Source organism: Dysidea avara, chromosome 8 (genome assembly GCF_963678975.1).
Source record: "Dysidea avara chromosome 8, odDysAvar1.4, whole genome shotgun sequence".
Taxonomy (NCBI): Eukaryota; Metazoa; Porifera; class Demospongiae; order Dictyoceratida; family Dysideidae; genus Dysidea; species Dysidea avara.
This window is the reverse complement of record NC_089279.1, coordinates 1,636,201-1,658,645: the sequence shown is the minus strand read 5'-3', so window position 1 is coordinate 1,658,645 and position 22,445 is coordinate 1,636,201. Positions and strand designations below refer to the sequence as shown.

The following is a 22,445-nucleotide window of genomic DNA, read 5'->3' as shown; positions in this document are numbered from 1 at the left end:
GTTCCATTGTGTATACTGTTTAAAAAGTCACTTAGTAGTAGCTGTCTCCCTAGTAGTTGGAAACACGCCCATGTCACACCAATTCACAAGAAGGGAAATCGTTCTGCTGCTGATAACTACCGTCCAATAAGTTTAACGTCACCTATAGTCCGAATTTTGGAGTCAATCATTAAAGATCATATCACACACCACATGCTCACTAACAGTTTTTTTCTCCAAGCCAACATGGTTTCATTGCTGGCAGGTCGTGCACAACACAGCTTCTTACAGCAATGGACTACTGGACCCAATCACTTAATGATGGCTATCCTGTTGACATTATATATTTAGATTTCCGAAAGGCATTTGATTCTGTCCCTCATAATCGACTACTGATGAAATTGAAGGCATATGGCATGGGCGGGTCTCTACTAAGATGGGTACAGAATTTTCTTTCTGGTAGAAGGCACGAGTTGTGCTTAATGGTGATCACTCTAGTTGGTCCACAGTCTCTAGTGGGGTTCCCCAAGGTTCAGTCCTTGGCCCCATGCTCTTTCTATTATATGTTAATGATATTCCGTTATCTGTGGACAGCCCAATCTTACTATTTGCTGATGATGCCAAGATCTTTCGATCAATTAGATGTGAAGCCGATTACTTACAACTTCAACGGGATATTGATATATTGTTTGAATGGTCGAGAACCTGGTTGCTTAATTTTAATATTAGCAAGTGTTATGTTTTGCATTTAGGTCTCACCCACTCCTATGGAAATTATTGTATTGATGGTAATGTTATAACATCTACTGAGTCAGTCAAAGATTTGGGAATCATCGTTGACTCTTCTCTGAAGTTTCATAACCATACTGCTATAGTAACTGCAAGAGCTAATCGTATACTAGCTGTGATTAATAAATCGTTTGAGTACTTGAACACCAACGTGTTACTCCAACTGTACAAATCCTTTGTTCGTCCCATATTAGAATATGGAAATATTATATGGGGTCCACAGTTCATACTCGATCAGCAGTCAGTTGAAAAAATTCAAAGAAGAGCTACCAAGTTAGTGAGCGAAATTAAAGACTTGCAATATGTTGACAGATTAAACCACCTAAACTTACCATCTCTCAGATATCGACGTCGTAGAGGGGACTTAATTTACACATACAGACTATTTCATAACATGCTGGACATGGATAGCTCATCTTTATTTACCCTTCGATCATCTTCTATAACAAGAGGTCATGATTTAAAGATCTATAAACCACACGCTACCTGCTTGCCACGCCGTCACTTTTATTCAGTAAGAATTATAAATGATTGGAATGGACTCCCATATGATAGCGATTCCGGGAGTATGGCACGCCGTTTGTAACAAAAATCGCCACTTATTTTCTCAGAAAATAAGCTTATTATCCCAGAAAATAAGTTATTATCCCAGAAAATAAGTTATTATCTCAGATAATAAAAATCCTTATTTTCCCCGAAAATAAACAAAACTGCTTATTTTCCAAGCATATAAAAGAATTTAAAATTGCGTGCGGACCAATCTCCTTTGCGCCAGCGGCTCTAGACATTGGATTAGTTATTAAACTGTTTGATTGTGGTTTCTTTGTAGGCAGGGCGAGATGGCCATTAAAATGAAGGCAGTGTGTTCGTAATGACAGAATCACAGATTTGGGGCTGGGAGGTACTTTTCCTGGATATTGAATCTTTCCTTCGTGCTAGTGGACACCAATTAGGATATTGCAGTGTAAACTACGGAACTCACACACTGGAAAGAATGGAATTATATATGTCCAGCCTTGTTTACCTGAAGAATCTCCTGGACGATAACATCATGCAAATGAGTGAACAGCATAGATCAGCTGTTAATGAATGTGTTGGTCAGATTACACAACTTATTAGTTGCTTGAGATCATTAGCTAAGGAATGGCACTTGTATGTTGATACAAAAGAACAACAGGCAGATTTAGTAAGATATCATGCTTCAATCCAGCAATCTGGTAGAGGACGACCTCGTTTTTTGGTGGCAAAGGAACAGCTTGAGTATCTGCACTCGTTAGGTTTCACTTGGACTGATGTTGCACACCTAATTGGAGTGTCAAGAATGACTGTGTACAGACGTCGTGAGGAATATGGTATGCTGGATGAACCCATTACAGTGATATCAGATTCTGAACTGAGACAGAAAGTGTTGCAAATTAAAACAACACTTCCAGAAGTTGGAGAATCCATTGTTATTGGCCAGCTTAGATCAATGGGTTATAAAGTTACAAGATGGCGTGTTAGGGAGATTTTAAGATCTACCGATCCAGTAAATGTTACACTACGATGGCCAGGAGGTGCTACGGCAAGAAGGCAGTATTCTGTTCCTGGTCCTAACTCATTATGGCATGTCGGTATGTATGCTTGCATGCATGCACTTACATGTGGTACCTTTTAAAATTTAATTTACACGGCTTAGAACTTCACCGATTTATGCTATTTTAAAACTGTTTAACGGAGATACTTGATTGTAAATACTTAAGTGTGTTTAAGACTAAAATTATCTGTCACTTAAGCTGTGGTGCTCACTGACAAAAATTTCAGATCAATAGCCATTACCTATGTTCACGTTGAGCTGAATCCTGAAAAACAGCTAAAAATTAAAAGTGGATTTTTTCTCAACAGAGTTAACATTTCTGCCAACCAGATGATTATTGGTAGCAGCAAAGGTGTCAACAACAGACACATGTGGTTTGGCTCCATTACAAGTTCGGGAAAGGACTCTAATGGACGCTGTACTTGTATGGCTTCTCCATAGGAAATGTATTGTGAAAATTTTGATTGGCCATAAATATTATGTCAAACATTTGGACAACAAGATTTTGAAATATTTTTAGCGGATCAAGCAGTACTGCAAATGAGCCAAATTTCAAGATCGTGTGTAATTGCATCCATGAGTTAAATGTTTTTGAGGATTCAGCTCAATGCGAATATACTATAGTTGGTAAATTGGGTGTGTGTATGTGAGAGACCACTTTTCTGGATCTAGTCATGTTGACTTCATCAAGTTTATTGGGCTGAACTACCAATGTCTTATATGGATTATTTACTAAAATAGTTAATTGGAAGTTGCTTTGCTTGAATAGTTATAATATGTTACTGATTTTATTACATAGATAGCTACTCCCATTTTTTCAATAGATGGACACCATAAGTTAATTTGATGGAAGATGGTGACTCATGCAGGAATTGATGGTTACAGCAGGATGGTTGTGTATATGAATTGTTCAAACAACAACAAAGCATCCACAGTTTACACTCACTTTTTAAAAGCAGTTGAGAAGTATGGTTTACCGTCACGTGTTAGATCTGATCAAGGCAAAGAAAATAAAAGAATTGCAAAACACATGTTACAACACAGAGGCCTAGAGAGAGGTAGCATGTTAACTGGGAGCTCTGTGCATAATCAACGCATAGAGCGCCTATGGAAAGATATGCATCAAAGTGTGACCAAACTGTTTTACCGTCTTTTTTATTACCTAGAAGAAATGAGGCTATTGGATCCATCTAATGATATTCACATTTATTCACTTCATTATATATACATTCCTAGAGTAAACCGTGCACTAACAATGTTTAAGGATGGATGGAACAAACATGGTATTAGAACTGAACATGCATCATCCCCAGAACAACTATTTGTGGCAGGAGCACTTCGATTATGCAACTCTGGCACAATAGCACTGGACTTTTTTGAGCACATTCAGACAGATTCTTATGGGATAGATGAAGAAGGATTAGCACTTGATGAGGATCCTGATGCAGTTGTTATTCCTGAAAATACATTTGTGCTGACAGATGAGCAGTATCAGCAGTTGCAGCAAAATGTCAACCCTTTAATAGAAAGTGACAATCACGGCATTGAATTATATGAACAAACAATCCAGTTTATAGTCACTAATTGCTTATGATCAAATACCTAATATACAATAATACTAAATCATAATTGAGAATCAAAAACACCAGTCTTGTTCTGCTTGCCATAATGTTCTAAATACCTTGCATCTCCCAGTTCAGTTCCAAACCTGTCAAAACGTTGTTGAACTCCTGCTCGAACTCTGGATAGGAGGTATAGGTTGTGGGTAATTCAAGAAGACATGGACAAGTGTGCCCAATCGGATGCCTAGTTAATCCAGTGGCACCATTAAAAGCTACGGTGATGCGTTCTGCAATCAGTACTGAACTCCCAGTTGTGAACCTTAAAAACCTTCGCACCTCATCATTCCTCATGTTTCCAATATATTGTTGTAGATAATTGAACACTCGCATTTCACAAGGGTTAGACTCAATCGGCTCCTCTATTATGTTCAGCACCTTCTCAGGAGTAGCACTCATGTACATGTACATTGAGTGAAGCTCATCAATTGAAAACTTCCTCCAGAATAGCTTTTCTTCAGAAGAGATGCCACTGTGCATCCCATTTATAGCAGCCATAGGTTTTGTTAGAAACTCATACTTCGCAACGTCAGACAGTTGAGCTCTCAGCTGCAATGAATTGGTTGGAGCAACCCTGGAACCATAACGACTTAAAACTGCAATAAGCTTGTTTTTGAGGTCCTTAGAAAAAGCTGTCGATGATTCTAATGCTTCTTTAACAGTAGTCGCTTCATACGAACACAAACTTTCAGCAAAGGCTTCAATAAGGAATTGTGAAGAAACATTAGTTGTAGGCCCAAGTAAAATACCTGCCAAGCTAGGGAAGGCAATACGAATTGGGATATATCCGCTGATCAGAAAACCATGTGATAAAATCTGTCCCAGCAAAGGCAGAGCTGACATATCAGTAGTTGCATGCAAACTAGGAGTAAGTAAACAAGCTCCATCAAAAAATCTTCTATACACTTCCTCCCAGAATGCACTAAACATATCCCTGCTTACTCCACCGTCATCATAAGCCACTTCATCTTTAAAATGTATACGTAAAGGATATTCTTTCTGAGCATCTTTGCTTTGGAAAAGTCCCATGACATCTCCATAGATTGCATTTCTTCTGATAAGGTGAGCAAAAACAGGCTGAACAGGACAAATGCTGTGCACAAAATCTAAGCGTCTGCCATCAACTGTAAAAAATACAAAGTAAATGCAAAATGTATATCTAATATCGTTAACTTACCAATCTGAATAAATTTTTCATCAGCTATTTTGGCACCTTTGTTATCATCAAGCTGCTAAAGTATAAATACAAAATTACTGCATGGATGGTTTTAATTGTAAACAGTAACCTTATTTAACAGCAACCCCCCCCCCAAGGCAATTTTTGAAAAATACATGCTAAAATGCTGAAATTTGGAGACATTTCCACATTAAATGCTTCAGCTTTGCTGCATGTAGATATTTTATATATTGCCCAATTGGCTCTCTGTAGCATTTGTTAATGAAAAGGTTTTGGAAGGTTCAGACAACCAAGCACATGTGCAAGATGTACCTTCTCACAAGTGTACAAAATAGGTGCATGGCATAATAATGTTGAAACTGAAAAATTTTGAAAATTGCTGGAATGATGCGAGATTGAACGTACAGCATTTTCAATGTGCACCTGAATTAAATAAAACTATGCACCTTAGCAGGAAGATTTGAAAAACATTTGAAAAATATATGGTAAAATGCAAAAATTTGGAGACATTTCCACATCAAATGCTTCAGTTATTTTATATACTGACTATATAGTTCTCTGCAGAATTTGTTAATGGAAAGGTTTTGAAAGGTTCAGACAACCAAGTGCATGTACATGATCACAATTGTACTACAACAATAGGCGCATGGTATAATAATAATGTTGAAAGTGGAAAATTTTGAAATAAGTGAGATTGAATCTGAGAGCATTTTCAATGTGCACATGAATTAAGTATAGCTATAAATAATATTAAACACTATCCATCTTTGCAGAAAGATTTGAAAAATTCCATAGCAGAACTAAACATCCACTGAATGTTCTATTAGAGTAGTTTTGTAACTGCTCTATTAGAGTATTTCGATCTTGTACACCTCCAATACTGATCCGGTCCTTTTTCCATAACTTTTAGCATAAATCCACTGATAATTCCTTGGAAAGATGTTTACAAGGTGAGTTTATAGGTCAGTATTTGTATATATAGTGGTCATATACTTATGCTAAGACAAATTATCATTACATTCTTGAGCATATTGATCAAGTAAATCCTAAAACTGAAGGGGGGGGGCTTCAGCCCCAAAAGCCCCCCTCCCCCTGAGCAGCAAAAGCTTTTCCCAGAGACAGTTACAAACATGATCAACTACATGATCACTCACAAAACCACCTCATTATCAATACCAGGAGTGCATCGAATCCTACAGACAAGGGAGCATGTAACTTTGTTATAAAGGGCAAAATTCAAACATGGCTGCCGTGTACATGTACTATAATATGTAACTGTTAAATTTTCCCAATTAGGTTATTATGCAGAGGCGCATGCTCGAATACGTCACGCTTCCACTGTGAGGAAGCGAAGCTATGGAAACGCAGTCTAATGGCATGACGAAGGAATATTAGCAGCAGGATGGTCTTTCTACAGTTGATAATCACCCAAAATTACTCCACTTGACTATTTCAAGCTTTACCTTCAACTCGATAATCTTCCTAACAAAGCAGTTTTGCGACCTTCACACTAGATGGAGTAGCATCGACCATTCGGTGTATCCCTGTTGCATGTAAGAATGATGTAACCAATTATATACATAGTAACACTGGACGCCATGTTTGAATTTTGCCCATAGTATTGGTAGTGTATGGAGTTACATGCTCCCTTATCCATAGGATTCGATGCACTCCTGTCCATACAAAGTTAATAATAACTGAAACACACCGTGCGCATTACCTGCTGAAAGTACGTCAATAAATCAATGTCTTCATCATTCGTCACAGTAAGGATGGATGGTAAAGCCACTATGGAATCTGATATAGTAGTTCTCCCACAACATGGCACCACCTCCATTGGGAGAACTGTACATATTTTAAAGCCTGAGATGCTTTCGATCACACTAAAAACAAACTCGTATAGCACCTATAAAAAGTTAATAATGTTAGTTAATGCATGTTGGTAAGTATACCTTGGTGGGATCACTGCGTAAGAAGTTGTAAGATAGTGTTTTCCCATCTGGAAACCTGAATTTGATAGCACAACCTCCTGTTGGGCCATCACCTGCATATTTGTGCTGAAAGTTTTGTCTAAGCTCTAACAATTCCTAGAATTCACATGCCATCAGTAAGACATAAATTATAGCAGGCTTTACTTCCTGTCTAAGCTTCATCCTGTCAGCTTCTTCAGACTACAATATACACAACATACTTGAGTATGCATGAAGTACTATATGTTACCTTATGCCTGTCTATCTGGAGGCTCTCCTCATATTCTCTATCTTGTTGAGCTCTGATGTTACAAAATTCTTCCAGATTTCCTCGTACTGTCTCCTGTGCCTGTGTTAAATAATGTTCATGCCTAGAAACTATAAAACAGCTACACTACTTTATCTCTACTGCTAACAGGAATTGAGTTGTCTTCTGAATCAGATATGGCAACAGCATCATGTTTCTGAAATAAAGGTTAGCATAATACCTGTATGTACATTTGTCAACACAAAGTAACCTTTGGTCTTGACGCAAAAATTGGTGCTGGGGGTAACTCTCTGATGTCAGGATCCTCCAGTGTGGCTGGAGGTAACTTGCTGATGTCAGGATCCCCCTGTGTGGCTGGGGGTAACTCGTGGTTTTCAGGATCCCCCTGTGTGGTTGGAGGCAGCTCACTGATGCTAGGATCCTGTATTAATATAGAAGTACAGTGCACATGCAGTCAAAAAATATAAGCAACTTACTTGAAGGTCTCTTTTAATATAAACAAAGCCCTTAGCTCCATAGCTAATGATTGCATCTCCATCTTTCTCCTGATCCTCAGCTTTTTGAAAATGGTGAGCACCATCAATTGACTGGTACTCAAAAGCTGACAAATTAACATGGGAGAAAGCTTTCAGGACTGCTCGTTTGACATCAGTGGCTGACATTGTTCTAACAATATCGACTTTCATTATCTGCTTGCTGTCCTTTAATGCTGTTCTGTGCTTTCCCCTTGGTATTCCTTTAACATTGCTGGCAACCAATACAAAGGAAATTTTGCTGGGTTTCAGTCTGGGATTTCCTTTTTTTTTTTGATGACGACTAAAAGCTATGCACTGGGCTGTTGGATCAAATGCAGGACTGAGCCGTGGTTGTTTTGCAGTTGATGAAGGAAACAACTCAGCCAATGCTTGTACATGCTTCTGAGATGGACTTTTGAGTGACTTCACAATGTCAGAAGCTTGTGATACCAGATGCTACAATTACAAAAATAAATATTAACAACATCATTATTGTATGCAACACTTTTCTAGTTAGGTAGTATGTGAGTGTACTATAGTTGTACTGATGATCATTATTACCTGTTTTACTAGACGTTTAACCAAAGGTTAAACTTTAAGTGACCATGGCAATGGCGAGCACAGAACTGGAGGTTGGACACTATGCATGGTATTCATTAGAAGGTGTGAGTAAACAACCAACACAAAGCTTAGGGGTGTAGCTTAGGTAAACTACCTATTCTAGATTATTCTTAACAACAACATGATAGCAGTGGTTGTATATGCAGAACTCAGAGTCATTTACCTCCCCCCCCAGGTCCCTCCCCTTCCACTAACTCATAGTTTCTATTGATGGCGGGTTAGTGTGACATGGGTCGCGCTGTAGCAATATTGGCTAGGAGAGATCATGAGGGCTTCTGGCTTTCCATGGTTGTTGGGGACCATGACCCTATCTTGGCGGGGTCACATGGTTAAGGCTACAGTGCTCTAGCCCATTCTCCCAATTTCTCAAACTTACAATGTTTGGTGTCACCTGATAACAAGTTAACATAATGGGTAAGCAGTTGTAATGGGCTGTGGCCAACAGACATCTGCACTGGAGGGCTGGTTCAGGTATGTAATTTGTTTATGGTTTGTGGCATCCACAAAGCTAACTCTTTGTAGAGAGTGATGATTGGAACCTTAATATCTTTATAGGCATTACTTTCAGTGAATTATGAGCAATTGTAACTTGTAGAACCCTACAATAGGCTGTCGGTTAACAATCGGTAAACCCGATCAAAATAATATCGGGTATCGGCTCAACTCAACAAGTGGGAATCGGTACAACACTAGAGTGTACTGTAGTGTTGTGGTTAGAGGTGAATTTGTATTGATACAATATACTAAATATAAACGCCGATACCAATCTGATATACCAATACAAGGTGCTATCCAGAAGAACTAAACAGGAAGTTTATGCTATATCCATGCTCATTCTATTAGATTTTAAAAGTTCAAAGCAGCTTGCAATACTTGTTGCCCATGGTGGTGTGGCCTCCATTAACAACTCAGACAGTAAGGCACTGACAAATACTTTGATGAATGCCCCCACTATGGCTGGTGGTTTCAATGTGTGTTTCTTCTTATCTCATGGCAGCTTTTTATAGCTCTCCAGTGATTTTTGTTGTTTGGCTGGTATAACATGGACAGTATCCACAATGATGTCATAATTAGCAAAATAGTCATGTTAGTGTGACAACTATGAAAACAGCAAGTATTGTTCATAGTGTTATAAACATGGTAACAATCACAAAGGTATAAGAAGCATAGTAGCTAAACGTGTTGTGACAATGCAAAACAGCTTCTAACCAGGAATGTAGACCAAAACTCTTAATGGGTACATTCATTTGTACTGTATTTACAGTATATTCTTTCCGCCCTATTCAACTTTAAAATGCCACCAGTTTAGCAAAACAGAATACCTCGCTGTACACTAGTTGCAACTTGTGTATTCCTATAAGGCTTCCTATAGCAAAGCGCTTTATTTTATCACCAATATGGTATACATCGAAGTAGTGGTACCATAACAATGCAGCTGAAATAATACTGGCATTCTTGTTCCAAGTCATCGTTACCATGCAGTTAAACTTATGATGTAAATACAGTTAACTATAGCTTTATCATTAATTTTCATACAGTACCTACGGTTACCATGAGCGGATGCAAATGCTTTATTTGAAAATGAAAAATGAAGCTCACCTTGCCTTTAGCTGTATCAAAATCTCTAGTATCTCTCTTTCTATCCACCGTGCTTAGTGCACTACACTGCGAGCCTGCCTGTGAGTCTTGCAGCCCGTCTTGCAGAGTGCAAATTAGGCGATCTCCATTCACCACCTGTTCAATATCCGACACATCTACATAAGTATTCCATTTAGCATCCCAACGCTGCAAAATATACACGTTTTTGCTACTATGAGGTCCTCCAGGCTCGCATGAAAAATAGGCAAGGATGCCATCTTTCCCAACTTTCCCCAACTCATTCTCCACGCTGAACACCAAGTGATCTTTATCAATTGTTAGCACCCTACGTGACTCGCCAATCTCTAAGAGAACTTCTATTCTATCCGCTTCCACTTCCAATTCCATTATCTTGATACCTGACAGTAATGCGCGCGCAGCTGCATATTAATTAGAGTCTAGACTGTGGTCGCAAATTTAAATTCTTTTTTATATGCTCGGAAAATAAGCCATTATAAAAATAAGAGCTGTTATTTTCAGGGAAAATAGGGATTTTTATTATCTGAGATAATAACTTATTTTCTGGGATAATAAGCTTATTTTCTGAGAAAATAAGTGGCGATTTTTGTTACAAACGGCGTGCCATACGGGAGAATTTTAAAATTGATGGAAACAATTTCTATTTAGCACAGGTTTGTGCAGCGCTCCCCAAGGATCTCACAAACACTTAGTTTTTAAAAATCCATCAATGGATTAAGGAGTTATAAGTAATTTTATCCTTTAAAAAATGGTAAAATTTTCTCCGCTCCTTTCCATTGAAAATGTCCCAAAAATGGCACAATTGAACAAATGTTTATAACTCAGGTTTGCAAAAACATTTCAACTTCTGTTTCCTGATATAAATACTTCAGTACATGGACTATAGTGCAACCATCATTATAAGACCCTCTCAGTAAAGGTCACCTCTGTAGAAGGCCACCTAACAGGTGCATGAACTTAGCATATTACAAATGGCAGAACAACTTAACTTTGTCTGAATGCAAACACCTTGTACTAGTCACTTTTACCCAAAATACAATGTGCATGCAAAACAAGGACTCGTACTGTTCATTTATAGCTGCTTATACAGTTATTTTACTGTTACTTTTAGCTCCTTGATAGCTACCAAAGTGACGCACCAGACAACTTGGTTATTTATGCTGCAAATTTGCTGACTTTTTGCAAACTAATAATGAAAACTACATGAACAAAAATGTTGCACTTGGTGTAACTAACATGTGTTGGGTCGTTTCTTGCAAAGACAACATTACATTGTGGTAAATATATTGAAAAATAATCTTAGAATTGGCATAAAACACCACACAAACACATTTATAGCAGGAAACTAACAGCACCATCGTGTTCCTCGTCCCCAGAAACCCTAGAAACGATCTAATTGTTTGATCAAACACTCGTACGGCAGCGAATCGATTGTGCCATCTTCCCAATGGAGGATTCACGGAGAAATTTTTATGCAGAATTTACGGAATTCCGGAATCGCTACATATGACTCAGTTAATGTTCATTCAACCAATTTGTTTAAGACACACCTAGATAGATTTTATTATGATTACCAGTATGATATTGTATAGTTACTTTTGTAGTAGTTTGATTGTTTAGATCAGGTTTTTACAGGCTTTGCCTCCTTACCTGTACCCCCAATAATAATAATAATAACTATACTGGAGATGCAAGTTGAATTACGACAAAACCCCCTAATAGAGTAGTCACCGCATTTCTGCTAATGAATTTTAAGTACTCGTGCTATGTGGAGAGGAGCAATAGGCCAGTTCCTAGGTTTAATTTATATCGTGCTGATTTTAACAAGCTCAGCCTCTCAAGTGAAAAGCTCTCAAGCATATAGTCTAAAATCTTTCAAATACCTAAATTAATCAAGTCACTCAAGTCAAAATCTCTTAAGTAGAATCTCTTAAGTATAGTAAAAAAATCTTTAAGCTCTCAAGCAGTTTAAGTAACTATAAAGTCTCTTAAGAACTTGAAAGTCTCACTATCAGTTGGAAGTGAAATATCTCGAGTTGTCCAAAACCTCTCAAGGAAACTCAATTTAAGCACTCTAGTAGTGCAAACCCTGCATGTCCAGTGAAAATCCCTCAAGTATATAGCTAAAAACTACTTGAATATGAACTTAGCGTGCATGCATGCACACAAGTATTAGCTCAATGTACACGACTGATGCTACAAGAGATATAATATGCAGTGCATGCAGCTCTTAGAATTGCACTGAATTAAGACCAACTGCTTGTCTTTATTGGTAGCACATTCTATTGTAGCTTATAGATTCACAGACAGCACATAACATGTAGCAGGGTAGATGAATCCTATTTTGTGTGCCAAGAAACAGAGAATTAACCAAATATGGAGGAGACTGAGTGTGGTGGAGTTTGAATCCTGGGGTAGGAGGGATTTTCCTTTCTTTCTAATTTGGCCCATTTTCTGTTCATCTTATTGGCTGTGTTATAAGTATGTCAAAGTCTACATGTTTTAGCTCAAAGGCTGCAGCTGCACTAGTTGCTGTCAGATCTTCATGCTGGACACTGTAAAGTAAAAGTAAAAAGTTGAATTGCTTCATCAAGAATGTAAAATGTACAATTTAAATTTAATATATTGACATAGTTATAAACAAATGTCATGCAATGACTTTCGGTTTCAGCTATACAATATAAACAAAACACCAGTAGTAGCAAGCAGTATAGCAACAGTAGCAACTGCAGTAACAGCAAGTAGGTAGTAGCTATAAAAATAGCACGAGTATATATAATCAGAATATAATAGATCTATAGCTACAGCTAGTAGCAGTAGAGGCAGTAAGCAGTGATTGCAGTGTAGTAACAGTATAGTAGCAGTAGCATGCAGCTATAGTATAGTATTGTTATTGTTATTAGCGCTTTACAGTGACCAGCACTGAAGGTCTGACAGCAACATGTGCTGCAGCCTTAGGATTACCTGACCTAATTGCGAGGACTTAGACTTAGTGACTTATAGCTGAAAAGGTGTAACAGAAAAGGGGCCAAAGTGAGGAAAAAAATCCCTCCAACTCCAGGATTCGAACTACAGGTCACCCAATGTCTAGTCGGGGCCACACTCAGTCTCCTCCAGGAGGGATGGACTTTCTTCCTTAAACCTAAAGTATTTATTGTTATTAGCGCTTGGCAGCACCAGTGGTATAATGCACTTATCAATTTCATGCCCCCAGGGGCGGATCCAGGGGGGGGGGGGGGGGGGGGGGCTGAAGGCTTTACTTGATCAATATGATTATGATTATGATTATGATTAGATACTGGAAAGACAGCACTCAGTGCTGGTTACATCCAGGAGGGGGGGGGGACCCTCAAAACAAAAAGGGGGTTAATTACAACAAATCTAGTCCAAAAATACAATTATGCTGAGTATTATAATGAAATTTTGTCTTAGCATAATTATATGATCACTAATAATACAAATACTCATAAAACCACCTTATAAACATCTTTCCAAGGTATTATCAGTGGATTTATGCTAAAGTTTATGTAACAAGGACCCGGATCAGCATTGGAGGTGTACAAGATCGAGATACTCTAATAGAGCAGTCAGCTAACTACTCTAATAGAACATTCACTGGAAACATGTAGTTGGTTCTGTCATGGAATTTTTCCAAATCTGCCTGCACCTATACATATATACAATGAAGTGCATTGGTTTGTTTAAAGGGCTTCATTCATCCACTTGTGTAGTTAATATATATGGCAATACTTAATTCAGGTACACAATTTTCATTGAAAATGCTCTTAGATTCAATCTTGTATTGTTCAAATTTCAAAATTTTCCACGTTCAACATTATATTATTCTAACATGCACGTATTCGGTGTTGTGAAATTGTGAGAGGGGTGCATCGTGTACTTGGTTGTCTGTACCTACCCAAACATTTTGATTAGCAAAATGCTTTAGAAAGCCATACCTATAATCTAAAGGCAGTATATGAAATATCTACAGGCAGAAAATATTATGAATTTTATGTGGAAATGTTTCCAAATTGCAGTATTTTAGCATCTATTTTTCAAAAATTTCCTGGGGGGGGCATGCCCCCAAACCCCCCTAGTTCCAGCATGCTTCGCATGCTGGGAAGTGTGCTTTGCACACCTCTACCCAACAGATTAGCACCTTGAGTTAGCCCCCCCCCTTTTATAAATCCTAGATCCGCCCCTGGCCCCACCCCCCCACCCCGGGCGTCCCCACACCCCAGGTGGGGATTTGACATTGCTTTTTGTCCCCACCCCTGGGGCAATTGACAGTTGTCTAATTCACTGACCGATTTTCGGTAGTTGCATTTCTAAACAATAAAATCGCACTTGCTATAATTTTACTAGCTACAGGGCAGGTTTATTACTAGTTGCATGCATGAAATATATGCGCTTGAGGTGTTGTCAAATCCCCTATTATAGGTTTGGGGATTTGACAGCCTATTTTGCACCAGTAGTGGGGAATTTGACACCACGATTTGTCAAATCCCCTGTATCCCCCCCCCCCCCCCCGGGGGTGGGGCATGAAATTGACAAGTGCATAATCGTTACAAACATTGCTTATGAGTACGGATGCCCGGGGTTCGAGCCCTCGTTTAGACAAGCTATAGCTTTGATTGTTCTATTAGAGAAGTTACTTGACTGCTCTATTAGAGTATCTCGATCGTTTTTATGCAGTGGGAGATAAAAAGTGAAGTGTTGCTGAGGGTTTACTAGCCATAGGCGGATTTAGGAGACACTGTCAGGGTGGTCCAAGGGGGGGGCAAGAAGCTTTAGTACACAACAGTGTTTATTCCACTAAGAGGATAAGAATGGAACTCTAAGTTATAATTTATTTGCATAACTTTATTCAGCATGTAGCTGGATGAATGATGGACGTACAGTTTTTAGACTGTAGTCGGAGAAAATTTCAAAAATTAGACCTCCTAGGATTGAATTGAGAGAAATTTTGATAGCACTTTAATAGCTAACAAAATGCTATCAATGCATAGTCTGGCGTAGCCGACCCGCGCGCGTAACTCGCGCTACGCGCGCGGGTCGGCTACGCCAGACTAATCAATGCATACAAACAAAGTGCTATCAATGCATACAACCAATCTTTGCAATGCATACAAAGATTGGTTAGCCTTTCTGAGATAAACCTGTTTGATGGTAAACTAAATTAAAAATCAAAATAAGGAGTAGCTAGTTTTGTTATGATTTGTAAAAATTGTAAATTGATGTATTAGAATTGCGACTGTTCTATTAGAGTAGTGACTACTCTATTAGAGTATCTCCATCTAGGCACAAAATTCAAAATTTATTGCCTCACTTTCTTAATAGTGTACAGGTGTACAGTTTAGCTATAGTCTACATTTAAACTGTTGTCTTCAAGTCTATTTGCCCATTGGCTTTCTATACTTCTGAATACAGTGTAAATGCATGATTCTAGTTTCTGGTATCAATATAGTACTGTATGTCCAAGGGGGGCAAGAGAAGGGCCAGGGGGGCACAGCACCCCTTGGCCCCCCCCTCAGATCCGCCTATGTTACTAGCTATAAATGGTGTTAGTTAAGTGCAACTGCATACATATTATGCATGTTAGTGAAATACAGTGCATGGTATGTATATAGTTGTTTGCTATGACAAATTGTCAGTACAACAATGGTTATGTATTTATACTGCCACTGACCTAAATTTAAAAGGGGGTTTCTGTCAAAACCCCAGAAACCCATCTATAGATCTGCCACTGAGCAGCCCTTTTGGGGCACTAACAAGCTCACACTCACGTCACTAAAAATAGGGATCCATGCACTTTGAGACATGCATGACAACTGTGTGGCATTATGTCTGTATGTTATAGTTGTTGTATACATGTAGCAGTAAAATACTCCGTAGTTAGCTATAGTGTTTCAGTGCCATTTTGAACTTTGTAGAAGGTTGTGAAGTATAACTGAAAGGATGTTACAAAAGCTACTGATGTTTTAAACACCATGCAGCAACATGCATGATACGAGCTGCTTACAGATGCTATTTAATTGTATTTGGTACTCAGAATGGTGTTGGGGCGACAGTTTGACTTTTATTTCAGGTGATTTTGCAGTAAAGGAAGGAGGTAATATGTCTTGTTTTAAAAACTAAAGATTGGCCTTATGACATATACAGCGGCGGAGGAAGTAGTTGATATGAGGGGGGGCTGGGCTGACCCAGACTTATTTCTATAGTTTGGTAAGGTGAGACCAAAAAAAAAAAAAAAAAAAAAGGTCACAACCAACTGACAAGAGTTTTCCACCTCACCAGCTACCATTTCTAGCTGATAAACTACATAAAAATCCTTACATAGCTCGCTACACACTGACTACTTTATTAGAGTGACTGCTCTATTAGAGTATCTCGATCTTTATCACGGTCTTCAAGAAAAATAATTTCGGTGTGATATCATTCTGAGGGGGGGCTAAGCCCCCCCTCAGCAGACCGTAGGGGGGCTTTAGCCCCCTAGCCTTCCCTTTCCGCCGCCTATGGACATATATGGCACATTTTGAAAGGAAGGGAGGAAGAGTCAGGGGCGGATCCGGAGGGGGGGCTTTGGGGGCTGAAACCCCCCCCCCCCTTCACTTTTAGGCTTTACTTGATCAATATGCTGAGTATTATAATGAAATTTTGTCTTAGCATAATTATATGATCACTAATAATACAAATACTCATAAAACCACCTTATAAACATCTTTCCAAGGTATTATCAGTGGATTTATGCTAAAGTTTATGCAACAAGGACCCGGATCAGCATTGGAGGTGTACAAGATCGAGATACTCTAATAGAGCAGTCAGCTAACTACTCTAATAGAACATTCACTGGAAGCATATAGTTGGTTCTGTTATGGAATTTTTTCCACACCTATAAATACAATGAAGTACATTGGTCTGTTTAAAGGGCTTCATTCATCTACTTGTGTAGTTGATATGTATGGCAATACCATAGATTCTTTACAATACTTAATTCAGGTACACAATTTCCATTGAAAATGCTCTCAGATTCAATCTTGTATTGTTCAAATTTCAAAATTTTCCAACATTATTATTCTAATATGCACCTATTCAGTATTGTGCAATTGTGAGAGGGAGCATCATGTACTTGGTTGTCTGTACCTACCCAAACTTTTCCATTAGCAAAATGCTTCAGAGAGCCATACCTATAATCTAAAGGCAGTAGCTATATAAAATATCTACAGGCAGAAAATATTATGAATTTTATGTGGAAATATCTCCAAATTGCAGTATTTTAGCATCAATTTTTTCAAAAATTTACTGGGGGGGGATGTCCCCAGACCCCCCTAGTTCCAGCATGTTTCGAATACTGGGAAGTGTGCTTTGCACACCTTTTACTTGTCTAGTACTTGTAGTCTCATTAACTAATTAACCATACACACGCACACAATATGGTAGCTATATTACTGTAACAGACCTCTGTAGTAACATATGTTTAATTATATTTTTGTACAATTAACACTTTGGAGGTTAAGTAGTTATGTTAAGGTTTCCTTTTGTTGTACAGCGTTACATTGGCGTAGTCGGCAGGATTGGTCATCGCCGCCACTCTGAACCCAAGGAGAGAAAGCTGTTGTACCGTGGCCACCCTTAACGGTACCTGATAAGGTGGAGTCTAATTGAACCGGGACACTGTTGTGTTGCTTAAACATTTTCAGAGCTGAGGAGCACCGCCCCACAAGCCTGACCCGAGAGGCACTGATTCTGGAATGTCTGACGAGAACCCGGTGGAGCGAGGACCAGTACGTCAAGTCAGAGATAATAAACAGTTGTTTATTATCTCTGGTCAAGTGACAACTCAAAGGCCAGTGATTCTTCCTGATGTGTTTTCTGGGGAAGGGGAATTTAGCGACTGGGTCCAGCACTTTGATAATGTAGCCATACTCAACGGGTGGGACGAGGTACAGAAGACACTTTGGTTGCACGTGCGATTGACTGGTAAAGCTCACGTGTCGCTTACTCGAATTAAGACCACAGGGTACAAACACACTATAGAGGCGCTTCGAGAACGCTTTGAGCCGTCAGTAACCAAGAATCTGTACAAAGCTGAGTTACACTCTCGTGAGAGGCAAGAGGGCGAGAGCTGGAGTGATTTTGCTGACGCACTGTCTGTGCTAGCAGACAAGGCTTATCCAGACTAGGAAGAAGCAGCTAGGGAACACATCGCGCTCAATAGATACCTCGACCAACTGGACAACTCCCAGGTGGCGTTTGGCGTGAGACAAAAACGCCGCTCAACGATGGTTGCAGCACTTGCAGCTACTCTGGAACTCGAGTCGTATTTGATACAGTGCAGCGCTCAAGGCGATGGCGCGGGTGTGCAACCCGGAACGACTCAAGGGAACGCTGTAGCATCCGTTGAACCGGACCTGACATTGATGATAGAAAATTTGTTGGAGAAGCTAAGCAGACTGGAGAAGAAAGTGGAAGATGCAGAAAGCAGTCGATATCAACCACGGAGACAAAGAAAGAGAAAGAGGCAGCCCCAAGCAATTATGTGCCATGTCTGTAAGCAACCAGGGCATTATGCTCGGGGATGTGCTAGCAGTATACCTGTGGACCCGGAAAATAAGGCAATGACTACAAGTGAGATGCAGACACAAAGGAACAAGGATGCTAACAATGCTGACCCCACAGTAGATAATGATGTCACACCCACAATTTCTATTAATAGTGTATCTAAATATTCCGTGCCTGTGCATGTGTATGGCCATCGGTATCATTTCTGATTGATACGGGAGCAGCTGTGTCCCTCATAAGTAGTGAGCTGTGGGATCGAATCAAGCCGAGTAATTCTCCCAAGTTAAACCATGCTAGTATGCGGCTGGTTGGTGTAGATGGCTCACCAATGCGAGTACAGGGATCTGTGATGGTCAATCTACAGCTGTTAGGGCAGAGTTTCCAACAGGAGGTGATTGTAGCTGATGCATTAACATCAGAGGGTACACTAGGGCTAAACTTTCTTGAGGCTCATGAATGTGTTTTGGACCTTGGTCATGGTGAGTTGCGCACTCGTACTATTAAAATACCCTTGTGTGCTCATACATTACCTGGCCCATCGGTCACACAAGTTGATGTCACCATGCAAGACACCATTACTATTGGGGCTCTTAGTGAAATTGAAGTAATGGGGATGATGCCAGTCACCTGTCAGGGGAATTGGATTGTGGAGAATAAGAAGTCTAAGAAAGCAGAAGTACTTGTTGCTAGTGCTGTTGTGATACCACGAAAAGAGTTTGTTCCTATGCGTATGCTTAACATGGAGCCCCACCCCGTCACTGTACATAAAGGGACCAAAGTTGCAGATGCCACAGCGATAGAGCCATTGGATGAGGTATCGGGGGTAACCAAATCTGATGTCCTGATGCAGCAGGGAGATTGGGAAGCTATCTTGAGCAGTATTTTGGGTGCAATGCCAAATAGTTTAACTGAACACCAGCTGAGACAATTCAGTGCACTGCTCACCTCATATGCTCACCTGTTTGCCCTGAAACCAGATGACTTGGGTAGGACAAATGTGCTTAGCCATCGAATTGAGACCACAGGAAATCCAGTCCGGCAAGCTGTGAGGAGGGTACCGCTACCTCAAAGGGATGAGATAAAGAAAATGATAGCAGAGATGCAAGAAAAGGAAATTATCGCACCATCTAAGAGTCCGTGGGCATCACCAATCATTTTAGTGCCAAAGAAAGATGGTTCTTTGCGGTTTTGTGTTGATTACCGGAAGGTTAACGAAATAACACATAAGGATGCTTACCCAATTCCAAGGATAGACGACACCCTGGATACTTTAGCTGGTTCAAAATGTTTTTCTACATTGGACTTGAAGAGTGGGTACTGGCAAGTAGAGGTAGATGAGAAGCACCGGGAGAAAACTGCCTTTTGTACCCATGAAGGTCTATTTCACTTTAATGTTATGCTGTTTGGGCTGTGTAATGCCCCAGCAACCTTTCAAAGGTTAATGGATATGGTATTGTCAGGGTTACAATGGAGCAGTTACATTGTCTATATAGATGATATTATTATTGTAGGTAAAACATTTGAGGCACATCTGAGCAACCTTAGGCAAGTCTTTGAACGATTAGACAGAGCAGGACTAAAATTACAACCCCACAAGTGCCAGTTCATGCAACCTAAAGTGAAATTCTTGGGACATGTTGTTTCGGCAGATGGGATCTTACCTGATCCAGACAAAACATGTCGTGTACGAGAATGGCCTATACCTACTACCATTAAAGAAACACAACAATTTCTAGGCTTAGCCAGCTACTATAGAAGATTTATCAAAAATTTTGCTTCAGTAGCTTCACCATTGCACAAGCTTACAGAGAAGAACTCTGAATTCAAATGGACTACCCAGTGCCAGGAAGCCTTTGATTGCTTAAAGACTCGCTTAGTTTCTGCACCTATACTTGCTTTACCAGACTGGTCACAGCCTTTCATTTTGGACACTGACGCCAGTGACATGGGCATTGGAGCAGTGTTATCCCAGATCCAAGAGGGCAGAGAGTGTGCTGTTGCATATGCCAGCAGGAGCTTGACTAAGGCTGAGCGTAATTACTGCGTGACGAGAAGAGAACTATTGGCTGTGGTGACCTTTCTTCAGCACTTCCGCCCTTACCTTCTAGGATCACATTTCACAATTCGGACTGACCATGGTGCCTTGGTGTGGTTACAGAAGTTTAAAGACCCAGAAGGCCAAGTTGCACGTTGGGTACAGAAGCTACAAGAGTATCACTTCACAGTTAAGCATAGGCCAGGTAAAAGTCACAACAATGCTGATGCCATGTCAAGAATCCCTTGTAAACAATGTGGAATCATTCCAGCTGATGAGGCTCTTGCACTAGCAGCAGTAGTCCCTACTGATCTGGCTTCACTGAGTGCTCACTCCCCAGAGGAACTTCGAACTGCCCAGATAGATGATCCCCTTATTTCATCAGTACTGGCTTCTAAGGAAACTAATCAGAAACCGGCTGTTCTGAGCAATAACAGTCCCAAGGACCACAGACTCTGGCAGTTGTGGGACCAGTTGATAGTCATCAACGGAGTGTTGTATAGGCAGTTCTCTGAACCTCAGAGGGATCAGAAGTGGCTACAGTTTGTAGTCCCTAAGAATCATCGGTCAGACATTCTGGCATCACTGCATGATGGAGTAGCAGGTGGTCACCTGGGACAGGAGAAGACCTTTGGAAGGGTTAAAGAACGTTTTTATTGGCCTGGATATTGGAATGACACTTGCAGCTGGTGTCAAACCTGTGCAAGTTGTGCTACTAGGAAATCACCTCCTGTTTCCAAACGAGCGCCACTAGGTACAATAACAGCAAGCTATCCTATGCAAGTTATGGCCATGGATATCTTGGGACCATTCCCTGAGAGCTAAGCTGGCAACAGTTACATACTGGTTGTGGCTGATTATTTTAGTAGATGGATGGAGGCTTTTGCAATCCCGAATCAAGAGGCTAAGACTGTTGCCATTCGCCTGGTAGATGAGGTGTTCATGCGTTTTGGAGTACCTAGCCAGCTTCACTCAGATCAGGGGAAACAGTTTGAGTCACAGCTGATGTCAGAGGTATGCAAGCTTTTAGGTATTCAAAAGAGTAGAACTTCCCCATACCATCCACAATGTGATGGCATGGTGGAGAGATTTAACAGGACACTACTGAGCATGTTAGCTACCCACTGCAAAGACAATCCGTGGGATTGGGAAAATCACATTCGCAAGGTATGCTTTGCTTATAACACCAGTACTCATGCCTTGACCAGTTATGCACCATTTTATTTAATGTATGGCCGTCAGGCAGTTCTACCCATAGACATCCTATATGGCACTGCAATAGATAACAAGACACAATCCATCAATGAATATGCAGCAGACCTTGAGAAGCAACTGACAGCTGCATTTGAAGTAGCAAAGAAGACTGCTGGAGTGCAGCATCAAATGCAGAAAGCATATTATGACCAGAGGGCAAATGGTTCACCGTTTAAGACTGGTGATATGGTATGGGTGTTAAACCCAAAAGTCCCAAAGAACAGTAGTAGGAAGCTTTTCTACCCTTGGACTGGACCTTTCAAAGTCATGAAAAAGCTGTCCGAGTGCACCTATAGAGTACAGTGTCAAAGGGGACAGAGGCAGCGACAGGTGGTGCATTTTAACCGATTAAAGCCATGTCCACAGGACATTCGACTAGATGGTGACTTGCCTTCCACTTCTGCCAGTAGTGATCAACCGGCCGCAGCAAGTGAGGAACATGTACCTACCCCTCGAGCTCCAC

At 40.1% G+C, this 22,445-nt stretch overlaps 2 protein-coding genes across 2 annotated transcripts; one reads left to right on the top strand and one right to left on the bottom strand.

Moving 5' to 3' along the window:
* Positions 1–1,581: 1,581 nt before the first annotated feature.
* LOC136264441 (uncharacterized) lies at positions 1,582–4,115 on the top strand. Its single transcript, XM_066059176.1, has 2 exons — positions 1,582–2,381; positions 3,169–4,115. The coding sequence occupies exons 1-2, from the start codon at positions 1,640–1,642 to the stop codon at positions 3,189–3,191; spliced, it is 765 nt and encodes a 254-aa protein (XP_065915248.1). The 5' UTR covers positions 1,582–1,639; the 3' UTR covers positions 3,192–4,115.
* On the bottom strand, positions 3,910–10,500 carry LOC136264440 (uncharacterized). The gene is made up of 10 exons (XM_066059175.1): positions 10,114–10,500; positions 7,855–8,349; positions 7,629–7,799; positions 7,509–7,574; positions 7,361–7,459; positions 7,276–7,311; positions 7,093–7,227; positions 6,861–7,046; positions 5,141–5,195; positions 3,910–5,087 (listed from the first exon to the last, which is right to left on the bottom strand). Exons 1-10 carry the CDS (start codon positions 10,498–10,500, stop codon positions 4,018–4,020), a joined length of 2,700 nt encoding a protein of 899 aa, XP_065915247.1. The 3' UTR covers positions 3,910–4,017.
* Positions 10,501–22,445: the final 11,945 nt, after the last annotated feature.

What these genes read in the sequence shown, in the direction of transcription:
- LOC136264440 (XM_066059175.1), bottom strand. Translation starts at nt 10,500, where the DNA reads ATGGAATTGGAAGTGGAAGCGGATAGAATAGAAGTTCTCTTAGAGATT. An exon ending in TCCAGATAGACAGGCATAAG is followed by an intron (nt 7,312 to 7,360) that starts GTAACATATAGT and finishes TGTATATTGTAG; the next exon opens with TCTGAAGAAGCTGACAGGAT. An exon ending in TACGCAGTGATCCCACCAAG is followed by an intron (nt 7,047 to 7,092) that starts GTATACTTACCA and finishes AACTTTTTATAG; the next exon opens with GTGCTATACGAGTTTGTTTT.
- LOC136264441 (XM_066059176.1), top strand. Translation starts at nt 1,640, where the DNA reads ATGACAGAATCACAGATTTGGGGCTGGGAGGTACTTTTCCTGGATATT. An exon ending in TAACTCATTATGGCATGTCG is followed by an intron (nt 2,382 to 3,168) that starts GTATGTATGCTT and finishes TTTTTTCAATAG; the next exon opens with ATGGACACCATAAGTTAATT.